The 22,337-nt window shown below is 30.1% G+C and overlaps 1 protein-coding gene across 2 annotated transcripts in view; it reads right to left on the bottom strand.

Moving 5' to 3' along the window:
* The window catches only part of LOC105253713 (solute carrier family 12 member 6), a 111,866-nt gene that overhangs the window by 71,563 nt on the left and 17,966 nt on the right, over positions 1 to 22,337 (bottom strand). Inside the window, exons 1-2 of one of the 2 annotated variants that reach the window (XM_025407505.1) lie at positions 6,209 to 6,610; positions 485 to 866 (exon numbers count right to left, since the gene is read on the bottom strand). The exons of the other annotated variant lie outside the window; for it this stretch is intronic. Of the exons in view, the coding sequence (XP_025263290.1) occupies positions 485 to 542 (58 nt within the window). The 5' untranslated portion in view covers positions 543 to 866; positions 6,209 to 6,610. Of the gene's footprint in view, positions 1 to 484; positions 867 to 6,208; positions 6,611 to 22,337 lie in introns of those variants that run through there. 2 annotated transcript variants of the gene reach the window in all.

Raw genomic sequence — 22,337 nt, 5'->3', positions numbered from 1 at the left:
GTTCTCTTAGAATTATCTAATCGTTAACTTCAGGTTACGCTATTATCGCGCATCATCGATGTAAAAAGTATAAAAGAAAAAAATTGCCGTATCAATAACTTGCGTCAATATTTCATATTTTTATCGTTTACCCAGATGAATATATTAATGACAGATTTTCGAGGATATTGTCATCGTTTTATAAACAAGAGTTTCGGATAAAACTGATTTTGCCGACGTCTTTTGTAAACTTGCGCTTAATATATATTGGTACCGAAATTTTATTTAATTTAATAATTTAATAATTATTTTAATAATTTAATAATTACTTTAATAATTTACTAATTATTTTAATAATTTAATAATTATTTTAATAATTTAATAATAATTTTTATTTATTTAATAATTATTTTAATAATTTAATAATTATTTTAATAATTTAATAATAATAATAGAAAATTAATTTTTTTAAAAATAAAAGGAAGAAACGAGAGCGGCTACTTGCCTTCGACGATCTGCTCCTTCTTCGCCAGGATCAGGGGAATGGCGCCGGATGCACTCATGATGTTCTACTGCAGCTCACGTAGATAGTACTTTCACACGTGCACACACGCACAACCGGGAAACAATGTTTTACTATACATTCACAGTTTCCTCAAACGGTAGTCTCGGCAATGCGAAATCGATTTATCGAATGACAGTTTCTATTTTTATGCCGGCGCGGATTTCGCGCGCGAAAAAAGGAGGGAAGGGGGAAGAATCTCGACTGAAGAAGATTCGCTCTTTTTTCCCCTTCGGATTCGTTCTGGAGCAACGCCGATTAAACTCTCAGCAGATCTTCAGTCTTAAATCGCGAAAAATCGTCCGGATTGATCGTACGATTAATTCTGAAAGTATTATTATGCGAACGATTAGCGATTAATAAAAATAAATAAATTTTTAAAAATAGATAAATTTTTTGAAAAAATCCAAACAATTAGTATTTAAAAAAAAATTGAGTATTCTTAAAGATATTCTATTTCTCATAACATTTGGATTTGCAATTTCTCACATGTCGTAGTTGACAATCAAAGCTCAGGCTAAAAGTATTTATTTGTAATCAGAAAATTTATCCAATTTTTCACATCATGTTTCTATATTTTTTAATTAATTATAAATGTATGATAAGTATCAATGTACTTAAGAAAAAAATTAAATAATCGTTCAACTAAATTTTTATATAATCAGAGACATATTGAAAGACGGATATCGTTTTTCAATTTTTTACGTAACATCGCCCGAAAATGCAAATAAGATTTCGATCGAGTGTTATTAAATTGAATTTCAATTCGTCAATGCTTGATGAAGACACAATTGACCTCCCTAATCGATGAGTTTCTGTTTCTTGCAACGTTAATAAATTATATCGTTCACAAAATTCGAAAAATAAAATGGCAATTAACGTGGAAAAATAAAAATAAAAACTCCATTCGCAACAAAACAAAGAAACTAGATAGATAAAGATAAATATCGCAAATAAACAAATGAGTAGAATAAAAAGCAATTACCTAAGTAAAAGAAAAAAGCTGACGAAATTAACTATTTAAAATAAGCGAGGTACACGTGTATCGCGCTTATAGGCTCTGCCATTCATTCGTTCAATTTTTATCTTTTACCGTTTTATCTGCTTGATTAAAAGAGCGTGATACCGGTTTACGTAGAGTACTTGCTGCGAGAGACGCAGCGTTAGGAAGAGAAAAAAAGAGAGAGTAGTTAACGCACCGTGCGTTCCTTTAGGCTTCGCTATTTTTATTACACATCAGCGGTCCATAAAATCTAACAGCATGTATCATATCATGTAAATCATGTATATATATACATATATATACACACACACACACACACACACACATACACACATATATATATATATATATATATATATATATATATATACATATACAGAGTGTTCTTAATAAGTGCGAAAAATTTTAGATGATTCTTTGTCGAAAATTGAGGAGAATTTTTCATATAAACTTACACTCCTCCAAAAATGGGGATAAAAATTAGGTTTCTATTTTTTAGGTTTTTATTATAATTTTTTGTTTCAATTTTCCCAACATTTACTCTAATTTTATTTTTATTTCAAAATTTAACTTTTCATGATTTGAAACCCATGCTATTTAGCATCGTGCTGTGCATGATAACGTATTTTTTTGTCTTGAAAACTACTGATTTTATGAAAAAAAATAAAAGAAATAAAAAAGTTTCTAAATAAATCAAACTTTTTAACGCATATTTTTAGATGATCGTATTCCGGCCCATTAAAAAGTTCTAATACGAAATTGAATAGGGGTTGCTAGTTTCATCCCCTTAACAATACGGGAAGCTGAAAAAAATATTAATAAATAACTTTTTACTGGTAGAAAATATCCACCTAATTTCATTTCTTTAACTTGTTCCAAATTTGAGGAAAAATTAAAATTTTAGATTATTCTTTGTTGAAAATTGAGGAGAATTTTTCATATAAACTTATACTCCTACACCCCTCTCTGTAGAGTTACACTCCTCCAAAAATGGGGATAAAAATTAGGTTTCTATTTTTTAGGTTTTTATTATAATTTTTTGTTTCAATTTTTCCAACATTTACTCTAATTTTATTTTTATTTCAAAATTTAACTCTTTATAATTCGAAACCTATGCTATTTATTACTTAATTTTGATCTTCATTTTTGGAGAAACCTCCCTTAAGCTTCAACAAAGAATCATTTCCTACAATTTTTCATACTTATTAAGAAACACTCTGTATACGTATACAATTAATATATACATAAAGAGAGAGAAGGATGAACAACGAATGTTCGTAATACGTTGTCGTCGTGACTGCCGACTTTGATAACACGTGGAAATTGTCCAGTTTAATTAGCGGAGATTAAAACCCTCGATAGCGCAAGGGATACACGAAACTGCGAGGTATCGCGTGTCATTAGGCATTAGACTTTATTCACCGGGTGTTTTCTTTTTCACGAATATTTTGTTTCCCCCGTCCCGTAATTGAGTAGTAGCGTACTCCTTTTTACGCCTCCGATCACGCGAACGACGATATAAAATTTTCTCACAACTTTAATCGTGATATACTCTATCTACGTATTCTCGTAACGTTTATTTTATTCATTCATTTGTGTAGGTAAAATTTGCGAAGGAGTATTTGTACTTTGATTTCGATCCGATTCAGCGAGATTTAATAGTGTCACGCGTATAATTGCGTAATCATGCGATGATATAAATCGCGAACGCCCCGCAGATGAGGTTGACATTGAGTCTTGTTTCAGTTCCGTTGATCGTTTTCATTCGCGTGTAACATCGATCCCGTATGTCAAACTGTACATTAACGTACAAATGAGCTCACCCATGTGTGCCTCCTGTCTCTCTCTCTCTCTCTCTCTCTCTCTCTCTCTTTCTCTCTCTCTCTCCCTCTCTCTCTCTCTCTCTCTCTCTCTCTCTCGCTCTCTCTCTCGCTCTCTCTCTCGCTCTCGCTCTTGCTCTTTTCCTCTCAATTTCCGAACGAGGTCGAGGGGAAAAACGAAACTACGACGAGCGAATCGAAAAAAAGTCTCGTGGTTGGTACTGAAAATTGACAGCGACACCTCCCCCCCGGATGATGAATGGCGGATAAAACGATCCGTGAGTTCGAAAGACCGAAAGCAGAGCCGTTTTGCCGTCACACGGTGAATTATGATCCCCAGAGAAACGTGTTTCATCGTTGTTTGCAGACATATTGCACGATTCCATTAACATAATGTAATAATAACAATTGCGCGACAAAGCTTGCATTGTCAAAGCCGACAAATGTAAAAATAAAATTATAAAAACAGTACTAGAATTAAAAGAAAGGCTGATAAAAATAAAAGAGTGAAATAATAAGAATAAAATATTCTTCACAAATAATCGAGAATAAAATATTCTTAATAAATAATTTCTTAATAAATAATAATAAAAGGTAGAAATAATAATAATGAATGCAATATTCTGCGTTTAAAGGAGTCGCAATACAAGGATGAAATTTACAGAAAATTAATGAATTAACATACATTTGTGCATGTGCAACAAGTCGCTAGTGTGTTGCATTGTGTCACGTTCATTGTTACATATGTTACATCTCTAACGGTAAATTGCTATCGTGTTTAAATGGAAGCTCAATCGTAATTATTTACCGATTAATTAACCGAACAATACGCGAGCTAATACGTATTTCTTCTATTTTCATACGGATAGCATTGATCTTAGTTAATTCGTGAATCATGCCTTCCATTATAGTAGATTTTAAAATAACTGTACACGCTGTGTATTTTTATCCGACCCTTTCTTATCGTTTCTTCTGTCTGTACCGCTTTTACTCCTATTTAAATGTTTAGTTCTCACAGTCTCTACTTTCTCCATGCGAATAATTAATTTTTAAGATACGTTTCCTCTTTCTATCTTATGTTCTTGTCACACTTATCATTTTCTGTTATTTTTTATTATTGCATTTGCTATTTTTTCATCAATCAAATAATCAGTTTAAAAGCTTTAGTAATAATACTCTCGAGAACACACAGATGATTATTTTTATTTATTAATATAATATCACGTCATGATTATTTTTATTTATTAATATAATATCACGTCATTTTCCGTGTGTAATTTTCTCGCGATGAGATAAAGTAAGATTAGTATAATCCGTACCGTATTGTATAGCATTTTTTTTAATTTTTAATATAATTGTTAAAGTTGTGCTTTCTATTCCGATAAAATTATCTCTCTGTTGCACTTTGTCTTTTCGTTTGTCTTACTTTTATCTAATAATTTAACTAATATATTTTAAATAATACTGAACGATTTTAAACAAAAGTTTGATGAATTCTTACGTTTAGAGCCCTTCGAAAATACTCTCGATTATCGCGACGTTAACGAATTATCTTTTCGTCACAATCTTTTTGTGTAAAGGAGCTTTCGAGTTCGCAAAATATTCGAGATAACTTTCGAAACTTCTCTTCAGGATCTACAGCAGATCGTCCGTCGAGGATCCTGGAAAGGCGGCCTAGTTGTACCCAGATAGGCTCAGAATGGATCGATGAAGCCGCTGTCTTTTCGACGTCACGTGATCTTTCAAGGATCGTTTCGACGATCTGCTTGGATCGACTTTCGGTTGAAATAAACGTTTCTTCAAATATAAAACTTCACGAGGTTTTACACGACTTTATCTGTCAATGCCACATGATTCTCTCGATTAAAAATCGGGTCGTTCTATGTAAACTTTCAGGAATATTTTAATCTAAAATTAATCTAAATTTTAATCTAAAATTAATTTTAATCTAAATTTTAATCTATTATTAATTTTAATCTAAAATTTTAATCTTCAAATTGATAAAGATTCAATCGCCATTTTTGCCATTTTACGAGTATTAAAAAAATTACACCATTCTTCTCAATTATGATAATATGAAAAAATTTTCTCACTTTGAATTAAAAAATAATCAGATTTTGATGTAAAAGCGTATCTTATAATGCATTCCATAATATTATAATCTACTCAATGATATTATAATCCATCATAAAGACGTGTCGATAATCCTGGCCGGAAAGAAAACCATCGCAAAAAGGCACTCTTCCATTTAATAATTATAGCTCTATGAAAGTCATTAAAAATGACGCAAAAAAGTGATTGATATAAAATATAGAAAATTATGTACGTGCTTCTCTACGATAAAATATAACTCGACAATATAAAATAATTCAGATGCGTAGAATTTTCATTTTTTTCGCTTACTTTAATCAATTTTATTATTTAATCTTCTTTTGCCTACTTTATTCAATTTCATTTAATCTTCTTATACACTTTTTTCTGTTATACTGTATCCTCTTATATTTTATTTATACTTTTATATTTTCTCTAAAGTATAACGTGCGTGCAAGTGAATTTAAATATATTTAAAAATTGCCCATCACTTTTCTTTCATTTCTATACTTTGGTATAATAGGATTTACATATATTTGCACGATACACACACATAAATTTCTATTCTTACATTTTTACCTTTCACTTTTAATATATTATTTAATATATGAAAATTCCTCTTAGCTCAGAGACTTCTTCTGTCAAACTTACATCAATTTGCATTTTAGTCTACGGACATTTTCGACCAGGATATTCGACTCATTCGAAATATTTATCGTCCGAATTTTCGTCGGAGGAGAAAAGTCAAGTCACCTTCGCGTCACGATCGGACAAAATCGAACGTTACTTTCCCTCGCGACCAGTTTAAACATATTACACTCCGTTTGTCGTATCGACGCTACACCTCACGACGATTTATATCTCGCCCGCGATCGGCATAGATCACTTTCGATCCGGCGAATGTCGCCCTCTCGGGCGGGACGAGTTCCGGGCGAGGGCAGACAAAAGTAGAAAGAGTCGGAGAAGAGAAGACGGTCGGACAGACACGAGGAGAGGCCTCTCTCTCGTCGAAGGGGACGAGAATCGCGGCGAGAACCAGAACGGATTGTCGGACGAGCGATCGAAGAAGGGAAGCGACGACGCGACGAGCAGGATCGACACACGCACAAGTGGTTTTTCGCGTTTCGCGTCGGGTGTCTCAGGGGTTGGCCTCTGCCCCACTCACCTGGTAGCCGCGTAGGGTGCGCACCTACTACTACCCGAGGTAGGCTACCACCCGCCAGACCAACCGACCCATCCGCCCACCCATCCGCCCGTCACCCACTCTGCCACCCCACTGCTCGATTCGCTAAGCGAGAGAGTTAGAAGCTCTCTCCGACTGTAGATACTAGAGTCGCACCAGACCCAAGACAAGACAATATTCGTAAAAATATTGTATTGAAAATTTTCAAAAATTTAAATCTTGAGTGAATATTGGTAGCAAAAATCTCGTCTTGTATTGTCTTGTCTCGATTTTATTAACAATTTTTTATCTAATATTAAAAAATTATTTCAATAATATTTAACATAATTTTTGTAATAGAATTTGAAATAATTATTACTATTGTATTATATTTTAATTATAATTATTACTATATCGATATAAATGCCGTCTATTTACATAAAAGAACATTTACTGTTTCATGGAAAACAGAATTTAATAACTATTTACAGGCTCCAAGGGAATGTGCAGATATAAATATTTTGGAATGGTGAAAAAATCAGGTTCATATTTATCCCACATTGTCAAAAATGGCTCGAGACAATTTAAGTTCAACTGCCTCGTCCATGTCAGTAGAAAAACTTTTCTCAATAGGAACTCTGACTATGTCAAAAAATAGAATCAGATTACAAAGTAAATCTTTAAAAGCACTAATGTGCATCAATTCCTGGGTAAAATGCTTTTTAATGTCTAAAATTTTCGAGCTTAATTTCTAATTTATAAAAATGTTATATTGTATTAATATTAAATGTTTTTAAATTTATCAATATAAATGTTTTTATTGAACTATGTATTTAACTTGCCGTTCATTTTTTATTTCAAAATCAATGTAATTTATTTTTTTTGTGTAATACTGGAAATAATTTTTTGTAGTTCACTCGAAAAGAACCAAAACCATGGTCGAAACGTCGCGATTCACTTTAATAAAATTTGCCAGTGTGGTCGTTTTTAATTACTTCTTGTATTTTATTTACTGGCGATCTTGAAGAGTTTAATGTTATTAATGTCTAAAATTTGCGAGTTTGATTTCTAATTTATAAAAATGTTATATTGTATTAATATTAAATGTTTTTAAATTTATCAATATAAATGTTTTTATTGAACTATGTATTTAACTTGCCGTTCATTTTTTATTTCAAAATCAATGTAATTTATTTTTTTTGTGTAATACTGGAAATAATTTTTTGTAGTTCACTCGAAAAGAACCAAAACCATGGTCGAAACGTCGCGATTCACTTTAATAAAATTTGCCAGTGTGGTCGTTTTTAATTACTTCTTGTATTTTATTTACTGGCGATCTTGAAGAGTTTAATGTTATTAATGTCTAAAATTTGCGAGTTTGATTTCTAATTTATAAAAATGTTATATTGTATTAATATTAAATGTTTTTAAATTTATCAATATAAATGTTTTTATTGAACTATGTATTTAACTTGCCGCTCATTTTTTATTTCAAAATCAATGTAATTTATTTTTTTTGTGTAATACTGGAAATAATTTTTTGTAGTTCACTCGAAAAGAACCAAAACCATGGTCGAAACGTCGCGATTCACTTTAATAAAATTTGCCAGTGTGGTCGTTTTTAATTACTTCTTGTATTTTATTTACTGGCGATCTTGAAGAGTTTAATGTTATTAATGTCTAAAATTTGCGAGTTTGATTTCTAATTTATAAAAATGTTATATTGTATTAATATTAAATGTTTTTAAATTTATCAATATAAATGTTTTTATTGAACTATGTATTTAACTTGCCGCTCATTTTTTATTTCAAAATCAATGTAATTTATTTTTTTTGTGTAATACTAGAAATAATTTTTTGTAGTTCACTCGAAAAGGACCAAAACCATGGTCGAAACGTCGTGATTCACTTTAATAAAATTTGCCAGTGTGGTCGTTTTTAATTACTTCTTGTATTTTATTTACTGGCGATCTTGAAGAGTTTAATGTTATTAATGTCTAAAATTTGCGAGTTTGATTTCTAATTTATAAAAATGTTATATTGTATTAATATTAAATGTTTTTAAATTTATCAATATAAATGTTTTTATTGAATACAATTTTTTTAAACTCGTATATAGTGATTTTTTTTTCATTTACAAATATAAATATTTTAGTTTTTTTGAGAACCAATAATCTTGACAAGACTAATAATCTTGACAGTCTTGGTCTTGGTATTGTCTCGATAACTAATTAAAAATCTTGTCTTGATCCTGTCTTGAAATTCAAGACAAGACAATATCAAGACTAATCTTGGTATCTCGTGCAACCCTAGTAGATACGTTAGGTACACACGTGGGTGTACGTGTATCTGTGCACGCCCAACACACGTATCGGCTACATCTACAAGCCAGATACAGCCTGCGGGTTGTTAACGCGTCCCGCTGCCATTTGACAAGGCAAACAGCGATCTGCTCCGAATCTAAGCTGAATCTAAGCCGGATGGCGCGCACCTGTTAACTCCGAAGTTACGATTTTTAGGGAAACGAAGGGAAAACGGTAGCTATTGTATCGTTATTCCTAACATGTCCGAAATCTGTCGCGGAATATTGACTTATCAGCGGGCTTCTGTGCAGAGAGGGCGATATCTCTTCGTAAAAGTTTCCTCCATTTCCTTCATCCGTAAAAATTTCAGTTACATTTTTAAATGTGATGAAAGAATATTAAAGAAATTTATTAAAATATTCTTTAATGTTATTAATAATGTGATTATTAATAATGTGGTGTAAGATATTTGTTTTTTAGTTCTTCTATTAATATATCTTTTTGTACTTCCTAATTACTCTAAAAAGAGAAAATTATTAGATCGAAATAAAATTAGATGAGAAAATTAATAAAACGTTGAAATAATTCGGAAAATGTCCGTGGACTCGATATATTTCACAATCAGTGGGAATAGAGTGACATTACATTCTCCCATTTCCTTTCCTACAGAAAGATATGCAAGTGTCACGATATAACATATACAGGGTGGTTTAAAAATCTGGAAATGGTCAATTATCTCCAAAAATAGTGGTCCTGTGGGAAAATGTTTCAGACAAAAGTTGTAAGATTTTAAGTGACGCATTACACAGTAATATTAATATGATCTTGAAGAGTGTTGTTAAGATCACGTGAAGGCCATCTTAAATTTCTTAAACAGAACCCCCTATTTTTAATTACATATTCTTGTAATTTATCTCGAGAGCTTTTCAAAACACTATAATAAAGTATTTTTTCATTGAGTACTTTCCGAGTTATGAGACTTGAAATTATTTCTTAATTTTACATAAACCATAAAATATCTAGAAAAATATTCATTTTTTGATTATCTTACTTTAATATTTTAATTTTTATTTTAATTTTTATTTTATAATATTAATATTTTTATTTTACAAAATAATGAGAGGAATCAATTGGTGTAAAGAAAACACATAGTTGTTTCAAAGAAAAAATATGGAATTTGCAATTAACAATTACATATCTTTTCTTAAAAATAACTATGTATTTTCTTTACACCAATTGATTCCTCCCATTATTATGTACGTAAAAGCATTAAGATAAGATAATAAAAAAATGAATATTTTACAAGATATTTTACGGTTTACGTAAAATTAAGAAATGACTTCAAGCCTCATAATTCGAAAAGTACTTAATGAAAACTAACTTAATTATAGTGTTTTGGAAAGCTCTCGAGATAAACTACAAGAATATGTAATAAAAAATAGGGGGTTCTGTTTAAGAAATTGAAGGTGATCTTGACGTCATCTTAACAACACTCTTCAAGATTATAGTAATATTACTGTGTAATGCGTCACTTAAAACCTTACAACTTTTGTCTGAAACATTTTTCCACAGGACCACTATTTTCGAAGATAATTGACCGTTTCCAGACTTTTAAACCACCCTGTATGTACCTGCTGTGCGTATGTCGTGTATATCGCAGATAACTCTTAATTTAACGGCATCTCACCGCTGATTGCAATCTTGTTTTTTTTTCATGTAACGATTTCACGTGCCTCAGCCAGCGCAAAGATTGCGACCTACAACACTTACGTCTGATTACGATTACCTATTCCACTTTTAGCAAACTTTATACACCAGATAATTGATGTTTATGCTTGATTATCGTTGATGATCACATTGATGATATATAATTAAAATATTTTTCTTTTCCGAACAAATAAAAATCGCGGAAACGAAAGAAATTTGTGACCTTTAATCTTTTCCCGATATTCAAGTTAAAGCAGTTTCTATCTTATTACTTATCTTATTCAAATAAAAGAACGCGAAGCTGATACTTAAGACTTCTATTTTAATTCTGAAATAGAGGTCGGTTCAATTTATATATATTTTTTTTAACTTTGCTTTCTTAAATTTCGAAACACAAATAAATTTTAAATTGCATAATTGATAATATTTATTTAAATTATAATATTGATAATATTTATTTAAGTGATAAAAAAATTTATGAATTAAAGGCAACGGCGCGATATTTCAGTATAATTTGGCTAGAAATTAATAACACGCATAAAAGAGTAACGATTGTTATCGTTAAATTAATATCGGCAGTAATTTGTACCGAGCGATTTCCGTCAAACTTTCGATAATTTTGTACGTTCGTTTAATTTGCAACCATTCTTCGTCATCGCTTCTGGTAGAGTGGGTAACTAGTAATTATACGTGATTGATGTCTCGAATTGAACGTCAAGATTCGATTAATATACCTGGAACAACTTTCATGATTTTGATGCACTCGTTTATATCAATCCTTCACCTTCGTTCATTCGAGGTTTCCGTTCGCGTATGAAACGAATCTTTTATTACTATGCCTGCACCGAGGCGTACATTTCCTATTATGATTAGGGTTGCACAAGACCCAAGACAAGACAATATTCGTAAAAATATTGTATTGGTATTGAAAATTTTCAAAAATTTAAATCTTGTCTTGGTCTTGAATATTGGTACCAAAAATCTCGTCTTGTATTGTCTTGTCTCGATTTTATTAACAATTTTTTATCTAATATTAAAAAATTATTTAAATAATATTTAACATAATTTTTGTAATAGAATTTGAAATAATTATTACTATTGTATTATATTTTAATTATAATTATTACTATGTAATCGATATAAATACCATTTATTTACATAAAAAAACATTTACTGTTTCATGGAAAACAGAAATTAATAACTATTTACAGGCTCCAAGGGAATGCGCAGATATAAATATTTTGGAGTGGTAAAAAAATCAGGTTCATATTTATCCCACATTGTCAAAAATGGCTGGAGACATTTTAAATTCAACTGCCTCGTCCATACTAGTAGAAAGACTTTTCTCAATAGGAACTCTGAGGCTATGTCAAAAAATAGAACCAGATTACAAAGTATATCTTTAAAAGCACTAATGTGCATCAATTCCTGGGTGAAATGCTCTTTAATGTCTAAAATTTGCGAGTTTGATTTCTAATTTATAAAAATGTTATATTGTATTAATATTAAATGTTTTTAAATTTATCAATATAAATGTTTTTATTGAATACAATTTTTTTAAATTCGTATATAGTGATTTTTTTTCATTTACAAATATAAATATTTTAGTTTTCTTGAGAATCAATAATCTTGACAAGACTAATAATCTTGACAGTGTTAGTCTTGGTATTGTCTTGATAACTAATTAAAAATCTTGTCTTGTTCTTGTCTTGAAATTCAAGACAAGGCAAGACAATATCAAGACTAATCTTGGTATCTCGTGCAACTCTAATTATCATCGTTTGCACTATATCCAACAATCGAAGGAGAAACAAGGAATTGTTTCAGTTAATATTTAAATTCATCTAACTTTGAATTAATTAACATCGACAAATAATAATTAAATTAGTAAATTAATAACATAAATAATACAAATAATTAATATTAACATTTATAAATAATTAATATTAGTAAATTAATGGTGACAATGATTAATTGTGATAATCAATCAAAAAATTTTGCCGGTCGCTGTTGCGTCACTGTTGATACGAAATTACAATAATTTCCGCGGACATTTAGGATTTCAGGCACGTTAGGGGCTCGATCTCCAAATGGAGAACAGTTAATATTTAAACTAATCCGACTTTGAATTAATCAACATCGACAATTAATAATTAAATTAGTAAATTAATAACATAAATAATACAAATAATTAATATTAATATTTATAAATAATTAATATTAGTAAATTAATGGTGACAATTATTAATTGTGATAATCAATCAAAAAATTTTGCCGAATATTTCGCTGGGGTCACTGTTGATACGAAATTACAATAATTTCCGCGGACATTTAGGATTTCAGGCACGTTAGAGGGCTCGGTCTCCGAACAGGATTTTTCGACGTCCGCTCGAGAACAATTTGAGTTCTACGTGTCCTACGGAGTCACGCGACTGAAATCAAGGCTTTCGGAAGGCTCCTCGGCCGTCCTTTGAGCCTCGAATCTCGGCACCCCCTAAAGAAAGGCGTAGGCGGATTGCATGCTGGCCGCCAGTTAACAATCGAGGCCTTCATCTACGTGTAAGATGATCGTTGCACACAGCAAGCGTGCAGTAAGGTCACAGACAATGAACCTCGTTTCCAGTTCAGGGTCTGACTTGGTCGAAGACGACGCGATGGATTACACTGGTCAACGAAAAAAATAATTGTAACTTTTTCCTCTCATAATTTTGCAGTTTTAGGCTTACAGTGTGCTCATTTCGAGTACGACAGTAGTTTTTTTTTTAACAGCTCTTGTTTTTTTAATATTTTTAAACTACCCCCTTTAGACATCACGTGCAGTTTTTTTGAGTTTTACTCGACTCAAAATTATTATCTTTTTATTATTATTATTATTAATAATTATATATAAATTTAATAAATTTAATAATTATATATATTTATTATTAACTTAAATTTTTATTATTAACTTTCGATATATCCGCGACTCGGAGACGTTGTTTACATAATCCAGATAGTTTTTGTTATATTTGTGGCGAATACATCTTTCAAAAATATCGAAAATTTGTTAATTGTAATATCTTATAAATAAAAAAAGTAGAGCTGATACAACTAAACTAGCATTTTTTTCGTAATCAGTGCCTTAGATATAACGTATAATACATGTTAAGGATGTATTGGAGATATATTACAATCATTGAGATCGCCGTGAATTTTTAATTTAACATTCTTAATAACATTCTAAATCGTCGTGAATTATTTCAAATTTTTTTACTTGCTCCTTTAAAAGTTATTAATTTTTGAATTTTGCGATTTAACATAGGATCTTATGTAAACGTTCAAGAGACAGGTAATAAATTATTCACAAACTATAAAAAAACGATGATAAAAATTTCATTTTGTAATATTATATTCTTCATACATGTAAAAATGTTCGCACAACGTTTTAAAACGATTTACTTGCTCGTTTTGAAATTATTATTAAAAAAATAACTGTGATTATCGGTTTGACGCAATAATGATGATAAAACGTGGCAACATTTTCTTGGAAATTAAGACCTATTTATATTAAAGAATACTTTGAAGTATGCTTTCGTGATTTTAAAAAAATTTTTGATTCAATTAGAATTCGTATTCTGTCCAACTTTAATTTTTTGATACTTTGGATTAACTTTTGAGTTCAATATATCCTTAAATGTCAGGAAAAAATTTGAGTGTTGACCAGTGTTATTAACGTCACACCCCTCGTGATCGAAAAGGAAAGCGATCGATCTCATGAGATCATGTATGTTATTTACATGACACATGTCACAAGTTTCTCGCAATTTGGTCTGAATTTTTTTCCAAATCCAGCGGAAATTATACAACAAATACGTATATAAGATGTGTATATAAGAAGGAACGAATTCTTTATTTAACTTAAAAATCTCCGTCGGAAATAAGAAATCCTCAAGTTTCTTAAAGACTTGAGCATCTAAATTTGGTCGCGGGAAAAAAATGTTATAACAGGATTCAGCTAACAGATTTCTCGATTCCGATGAGAAAAGTTTGAAACTCTGAGTTCAAGTATCGGCACCATTTCGCTCTTATATACATTATAGAGCCGTACGTACATTATTCCATGCGAATATGTATTGTTCATCGTACTTTATCGAAAGTTTGTTTTTCACAATAAAAATCAATAATGATAAATAACATATAAGAGAGGATTCTTCGAAAATATTACAAATTAATAGAGCAATCTGACATATATATATATATATATATATATATATATATATATATAAAACATATGTAACATATATATAACATATATACAGGGTGTTTCTATTTTAAGTTTGCCATCGAAATATCTCGTAAAGTCTAAAAGATACGGAAAAACGTTTCGGACAAAAGTTGTATGGCTTGAAGGGGATCATAAGATGATGTCATTGGATTGACCCTAAAAAGTCGTTTGAAGATTACGTGAAGGTTCCCTTTAATTTTTTAAACAGAATCCCCTATTTTTTATTACTTATTTTTGCAACTCATCTCGAGAGCTTTCCAAAACACTATAATTAAGTTAGTTTTTATGAAGTACTTTTCGAGTTATGAGGTTTGAAATAATTTCTTAATTTTATATAAACCATAAAATAGCTAGAATATTCATTTTTCGATTATCTAACTTTATCTAACCTTAACTTAAATTACTTCTATATACAAAATAATGAGAGGAATCAATTGGTGTAAAGAAAAAACATAGTTGTTTTTAAGAAAAAATATGTAATTTGCAATTAATAATTACATAATTATTTTGTACATAAAAGTATTCGAAAAATGAATATTTTACTGGATATTTCATAGTTCATGTAAAATTAAGAAATTATTTCAAGCCTCATAACTCGAAAAGTACTCAATGAAGAAATACTTTATTATAGCGTTTTGAAAAGCTCTCGGGATGAGCTGAAAGAATAAGCAATTAAAAATATGGGGTTCCATTTAAAAAATTAAAGATGACTTTCACGTGATGTTCCACCAACTCTTCAAGTTCAAACCAATGATACCATCTTATGGCCCCCTTAAACTCAATTAACTTTTATTTAAAACATTTCTCTCTTCGACGCTTCGTTTTTCAGATATTTCGCATTATCAACTTAAATGGTCCACCCTGTATATAACATATATATAACACGAGAAAACCGTGCAACGTCGTGTGGCGTGTCACGTGGAATGAAATGTCGCTGTTGGTTATCGGATTTGAATATTGCATTGCGACAATGTGAACCGGCAAGTGGGATCGCGATCAATTCGCGTCTGCGGATCTCGCGCGATAACGTGACGGACCTCGCGAAGGTCTAGGATAGAAATTGCGTGCTCTGCTCCAGTTAATCGACGAGGGCCTACATTCGCCCGCGAGAGAAATTGCCTGCACCCTATGCACTCGAATGAGGTCGCAGACAATGAACTTCGCGTTCGTTACCTTCAGTCTTTTACGCGAGCGAAGAATGAAATAGTTACCGTTGTCTGCGGTTGTGCGAGAAAATATATGTGTACACAATTGGAAATACTTCGTACGAAATTATTTCGAGCGCGAGACCGACGGAAGGGATGAAAAATGTCGAACATTATGTGAGAGCGCACGTCCCCCCCTTTTCACTTTGACATTTTTACTTTATTATTTTTCTTGCGTATCGTTCACCCATCATCGCTAATGGCTTATCGTTCTAAGTGCTCTTACACAAGGAATACCCAATGTTATTTTTGTATTGAACGTTTCTATATTTTATTTTCTTGACAATAACAAAAACGTAATGTACAGGGTGGCCCCGAATGTTCCAGCCAGACTTTGAGATCTTATAGGAAATCAAATTTAATTCTCAACAAGAAATTTCCTATAAACATGAGTCGAAAAATGCTTCCTTAAAAAGTTATCGCTCAACCTCTGATGAAGGAAGAGCAAAAGGTAAAAAGAAAATGAAGCTAAATAAATTTCTTGAAAAAAAACGATAAAAATAAAAAATAAAAATCTTTTTCTTTTATGAAAATAAAATAAAAGTTAGTTAAAAAAAATTATTTTATTTTCATAAAAGAAAAAGATTTTTATTTTTTATTTTGTTCAAGAAATTTATTTAGTTTCATTTTCTTTTTATTTCATTTTCTTTTCACCCTTTGCTCTTCCTTCATCGGAGGTTTTTGAGCGATAACTTCTTAAAGAAGCATTTTTCGACCCATGTTTATAGAAAATTTCTTGTTCAGAATTAAATTTCCTATAAGATCTCAAAGTCTGACTGGAACGTTCGGGGCCACCCTGTATAAAAGAAAGTTTAAATCAAGAACGAATTTACTATGAGAATTTACATGATTTTTGTAAAAATTTAATTTTAGATTCATACGTCAATTTTACTGATATAAATGAAATCAATTGTTTAAAACTGTTATGAGAAGAGTTGAAACTAGATTTAGAAACTTGGATTGTCTACATGTTCTGGATTCATCAATTTCTTGTGATCTATATTTATATTCCAATAATGCGATATTTTAATTCCACACGATCTATCTTCATAATAAGTTTAAGATAACTTTCTTGGTCTCGACAGGTTTAATTGACATATGTGGCAGCGACAGTCTTGATTAATAGGATTAATTCGTGCAGAATCTAACGCTTAAGAAAATATGATTACATGCGTCTTGCACATCATAATTATAATAACGTACCAGAAAGAGATTAAGAAACTAATAAGTTTTTTTTCTGAGAGGAACGAGAGTTCCTTCGCGAAAAATCATGAAAAGCATATAAAATAAAATGAAAAAAAGAGGAAACGATGACGAATATGTCGGACAAGGAATCGCGTGCAATACGGTTTATATTTTGTATTATTTTCTCGTGGAAAAGCGTAAGATGAGAATATTTCATCCTTCGGCAGGATATTAAATGTCGGAAAAGCTCAGAAATCATCCTGCAAGAAACGCACTTGCATACATCATCGAAAGAATAAAGTTGTCTCTTTATGCGATAGAAAATCTCTACATCGTGTAAAAAAAATATCAGCTTGGTATTAATCTTACATTCGCGACTTTTCTCGGAAAATAAGCGATTCGACTCGACGACGACGGAAGTGCATCATCCTTCTCGAGAGTCGTGTCATCCCGTTTGGCTTTTTCATCATAAAGAGTCACGAGTCCGGAGAGAAAGAAACGAGTTATCTCAGAGTTTCCGAGATGAAATACATTGGATGATATATGTTCCTGCGTATATTTGACAAAGTATGAAGAGGAATTGGACAAACTTGAAACAATCATAATTCAACGAATTTGTGCGAAAATGTATATGTATAAGACGTATATCAAACATTTCTAAACATTTATCCACACAGTAACAAATTTTGTGTCAAATTTAACATATTTCACGTGTCCCAATTCATCCACTCTAATTTTAATATTAATTCAACAGAAGGCAAGTATGTAAATAAATAACACAAGTAATATGTTTAAATATTAACACAAAAGTGTAACACTTGAACTTGATCGAGAAATAAAGTTTATGTTAAATTAACATATTTATAATGTTAAATTTAATTAAAAGAAAATGTTATTTTTACACTTTTATGATAAATAACAGAAGAGATATGTCGATTTAACATATGGAAACTGTTATAGAGAGAAAAATAACACAATTTATCTGTTCATTTTAACATATAACATATTTCATCAAAAATTCGTGCATTTACATATTAATTGTGTTGTTTTAACTCTTAAAAACGGTGAATATTAACTCAACGCAGAAATGTCAAAATAACGTAACGATAATATGTTACATTAACATAAGAGTATGTTAAAAATTTAACACAAAAATTTTTACACGAGAAAATTTTAACAGAAATACAAAATGTATTTTATCGTGCACGGTAAAATACATTTTGTATTTCTGTTAAAATTTTCTCGTGTAAAAATTTTTGTGTTAAATTTTTAACATACTCTTATGTTAATGTAACATATTATCGTTACGTTATTTTGACATTTCTGCGTTGAAGTAATATTCATCGTTTCTAAGAGTTAAAACAACACAATTAATATGTACATGCACGAATTTTTGATGAAATATGTTATATGTTAAAATGAACAGATAAGTTGTGTTATTTTTCTCTCTATAACAGTTTCCATATGTTAAATCGACATATCTCTTCTGTTATTTATCATAAAAATGTAAGAATAACATTTTCTTTTAATTAAATTTAACATTTATAAATATGTTAATTTAACATAAACTTTATTTCCGGATAAAGTTTAAGTGTTACACTTTTGTGTTAATATTTAAACATATTACTTGTGTTATTTATTTACATACTTGCCTTCTGTTGAATTAACATTAAAATTAGAATGGATAAATTGGGACATGTGAAATATGTTAAATTTAACACAAAATTTTTTACTGTGCCTTCTTAATTATTTATATTAAATTTGATAAAAAATAGCACGTAATTGTACATATAAAAGAAAAAAAGAAAATTGCACGTTTATTTATTGCACTCGCGCATACAGTTTATAAGAAAAATTTATTCTACGTTTTAATATTTATGTTTTAATATAATATCGTATGTATAAATATAATCAATATGCACAATTATCACTGTGTTTTATTATTAATGTCATATTATCAATGTTTACGTATTTTTAATGTCATATTATTAATGTTTACGTAATTATTTTATACAATTAATTAGAAATAATTATATTATTTACAATCCTTTAAAGAATTTCCGAGTGTTTTGACAAACATTAATAGTATTTGCCAAAATTAACGCTATTGTTATCTGCTATTGTCACCGTGTGGTAGTTTTCCGTAAATTAATATTCCTTTAATCTCTCAATTAAATGATCGTAATTAATTATCGAATATACGTGTGTCAGATTCAGTGAAACGATGCGGGGGCACAATAATGAAGCCCATCGAAACAGCTGGTTACAAATTCGCACTGTTACAGCTTAACGCTAAAACACAGAGGGCTTCACTTAGGAATCATTTATTGAAATAAGCCGGTTATCGAATTAACTGCTCGAGTTTCATGAAATGCATTCGAGTATGCGATTTAGACGAGCGCATCGGATGACGCGCATCATTTTGCACATTGAAATAGTGCGCAGCCCTTCAAAAAGTTATTACTACGAAAATCCTGTGTGATAAGCTTCATGCATAAATTGAATCGTAAAAAGAATAAAAAATAAAATAAAAAAAAAGACTATTTAATTATCTTAGCTAATTTTCTGTCTCTTTATTTCTCTTCTAATAATTTTTAAATTTTTGCCTTCTTTTATATTACATACATTTTTATCACGTTGTGTCATAATAATAAGCCTATACTATTCGCAATCGAAGTGACCCAGACAGATGCAATAATCATGGATTATGCGTTAACCTTGACTATTATTAAATGTATTAATCATTCGCGCCATGCGTTTGCAATAGCACAATTAAAACGACAAGTTGTCATTAATTACTGTTTACCTAACAGTTTAAGCTATTTGTGTTGCAAGAACAGTGTTTTCTCCGTATATTCTATATTCTTGCCAATTTGTATTTTTCCGTAATTTTATCTTTTGTGTACAATTGCATCTTAAATATGCGGTTAATTTTTTTACCTCATAAATAGTAATAAATCTCATCATATGTTTTTAAGTTTTTTTCAAAAGATTTATATAATTTGTATATAATTTATAATTTTAGAATTAAAATATGCATATTACTTTAACGCATTATATAAATAAATATGATTTACATTGCATTTCTAATTTATTATTCTAATGTCAAATCATCAAAATTCTGATTTAATGGATTATCAATGTATAAAAAAAATTTTGTCATAAAAAGTTACAATGTGTTTTTCCGTTTTTATCTTTTATATGTAATTGCATCATAAACATGCGGTTAATTTTCTTCTCATAATTAGTAGTAAATCTCGTCATATGTTTTTCCAGTTTTTTTTTAAGATTTATGCATATATGTATATAATTTATAAAGTTTTAGAATTTTAAAATATGTGTATTACTTTAACACATAATTATTATACAAATAATATACTATAATATAATATAATATATAAATATTATATAATTAATATATATTTATTATATAATTAATATTTAAATATTATATAATAAAATAATATATAATAAAATATTATATAATAAAATATTATATAATAAAATATTATATAATAAATATTATGTAATTAAATATGATTTACATTACACTTCTAATTTATTATTCTAATGTAATTATCGAACTTCCGACTTAATAGATTATCAATGTATAAAAAAAATATTTGTCATAAAAAAATAAAATAATGATTCCATACTGCATTATCCTCCTTCCAGCAAATTTTCAACAATGTATAATGGTACTTATCGTGCATTTATATGCGCGATTTTCGTTTCAATCGCCTTCCGGGTCGGCGCAACGCAAATCCCGAGTCTGACCCGAATCGTCGATTGTTGTTCGGCCGCGGGCAATAAATTCACGAGTGTGCAGAGGATAGAAACGGGGTCTGTCTCCTCGACCCAGTTCGAAGCCGCGCCGATTATACACGCACGGTTATAAGTTTCGCACGGTTTTTCTCGTATGCGTATTTTTTCGCGCAAGGAGACGTCACGTCTGCTTGCGCGACTTGCGAGTTGACAACTTTATCTTCTTCTATATGGAAGCGTCGTTTTTAGGATAACTTGGGAATAGCGGAAAATGATATACACAGCCGAGAATAAATTTCTCCATTCACGTGATAAAAATATCGCAGGATGACACGGATCAAAAATTTGTCATGTCTCTAATCATCAAATGTCTCGTCAAGTTTACTCTAAAATTATTTCTTCTATTGAGGGGATCCCTCATTGAACTCTTACACGATTACATCTAATTTTCATCACGTATCTCTCTCTATCACTTATTTATAAAGAAGATGCACTGCTTTTTCTACTCTGCTTTACCAACATTTTAGGTACACACGGACCGAAATTTTTGGGCACATGCCATTTATTAATTAGACTATTAAACTCAATTTTCACAGTTTCTCAAGTTTTTATTGCGCAGTCCGCTATTGGGTATGCTATTGTTTTATGCATAAAAGCTACAAAACATTTATACAAGGCTAATGTCATTATGAGGTGATAGCTTTAGACGCCATGTTGATCTAAGAAGTTGGTAAATAAATATGTAATTTTATACTTTTTTCTCTTTCTCAGTATATAATCGGCTTTTCCGTGTCCGTTTGCATTTATACTTCAACCGTAGAGAAGGATTTTTAATTCTATGTAGGCAATAAAAAATGGCACATGCCCAAAAATTACAATGTTCTGTCGATAAAATAGATAGATTGAGGGATCTCCTTAATCTGTATAACAGTCTTTTACGTTATCTTTACTTTTAAATGATCTTTTAAGTTAAATTTACTGCTATATCTTAAATCATTATGTTAGAATTATGTACAGAATCATTATAATTGAAGAATTTCGTCATCTCTCTCTCTCTTTCTCTCTCAATTTGGTACATGTATATCTTGAATAGTGAGTAATATTTTGATTGCATTGCATTATTTTCTTTTTGATGATAATCATATATATATAAAATCTGTTTTCGTCCGCGTCGGTCCATCAATAAAATTGAAATTGTGACTGATATGCCTTGTGATAATTAAAATGTTCATTTCATTTTATTTATTGACTTTCGCGTTTATAGAATGTTAAGTCGATTCATATGGATCTT

This window comes from Camponotus floridanus, unplaced genomic scaffold, assembly GCF_003227725.1.
Source record: "Camponotus floridanus strain SB8 unplaced genomic scaffold, Cflo_v7.5 scaffold18, whole genome shotgun sequence".
NCBI lineage: Eukaryota > Metazoa > Arthropoda > Insecta > Hymenoptera > Formicidae > Camponotus > Camponotus floridanus.
The sequence above is the reverse complement of the archived record's forward strand: the minus strand, read 5'-3'. Positions and strand labels throughout refer to the sequence as shown.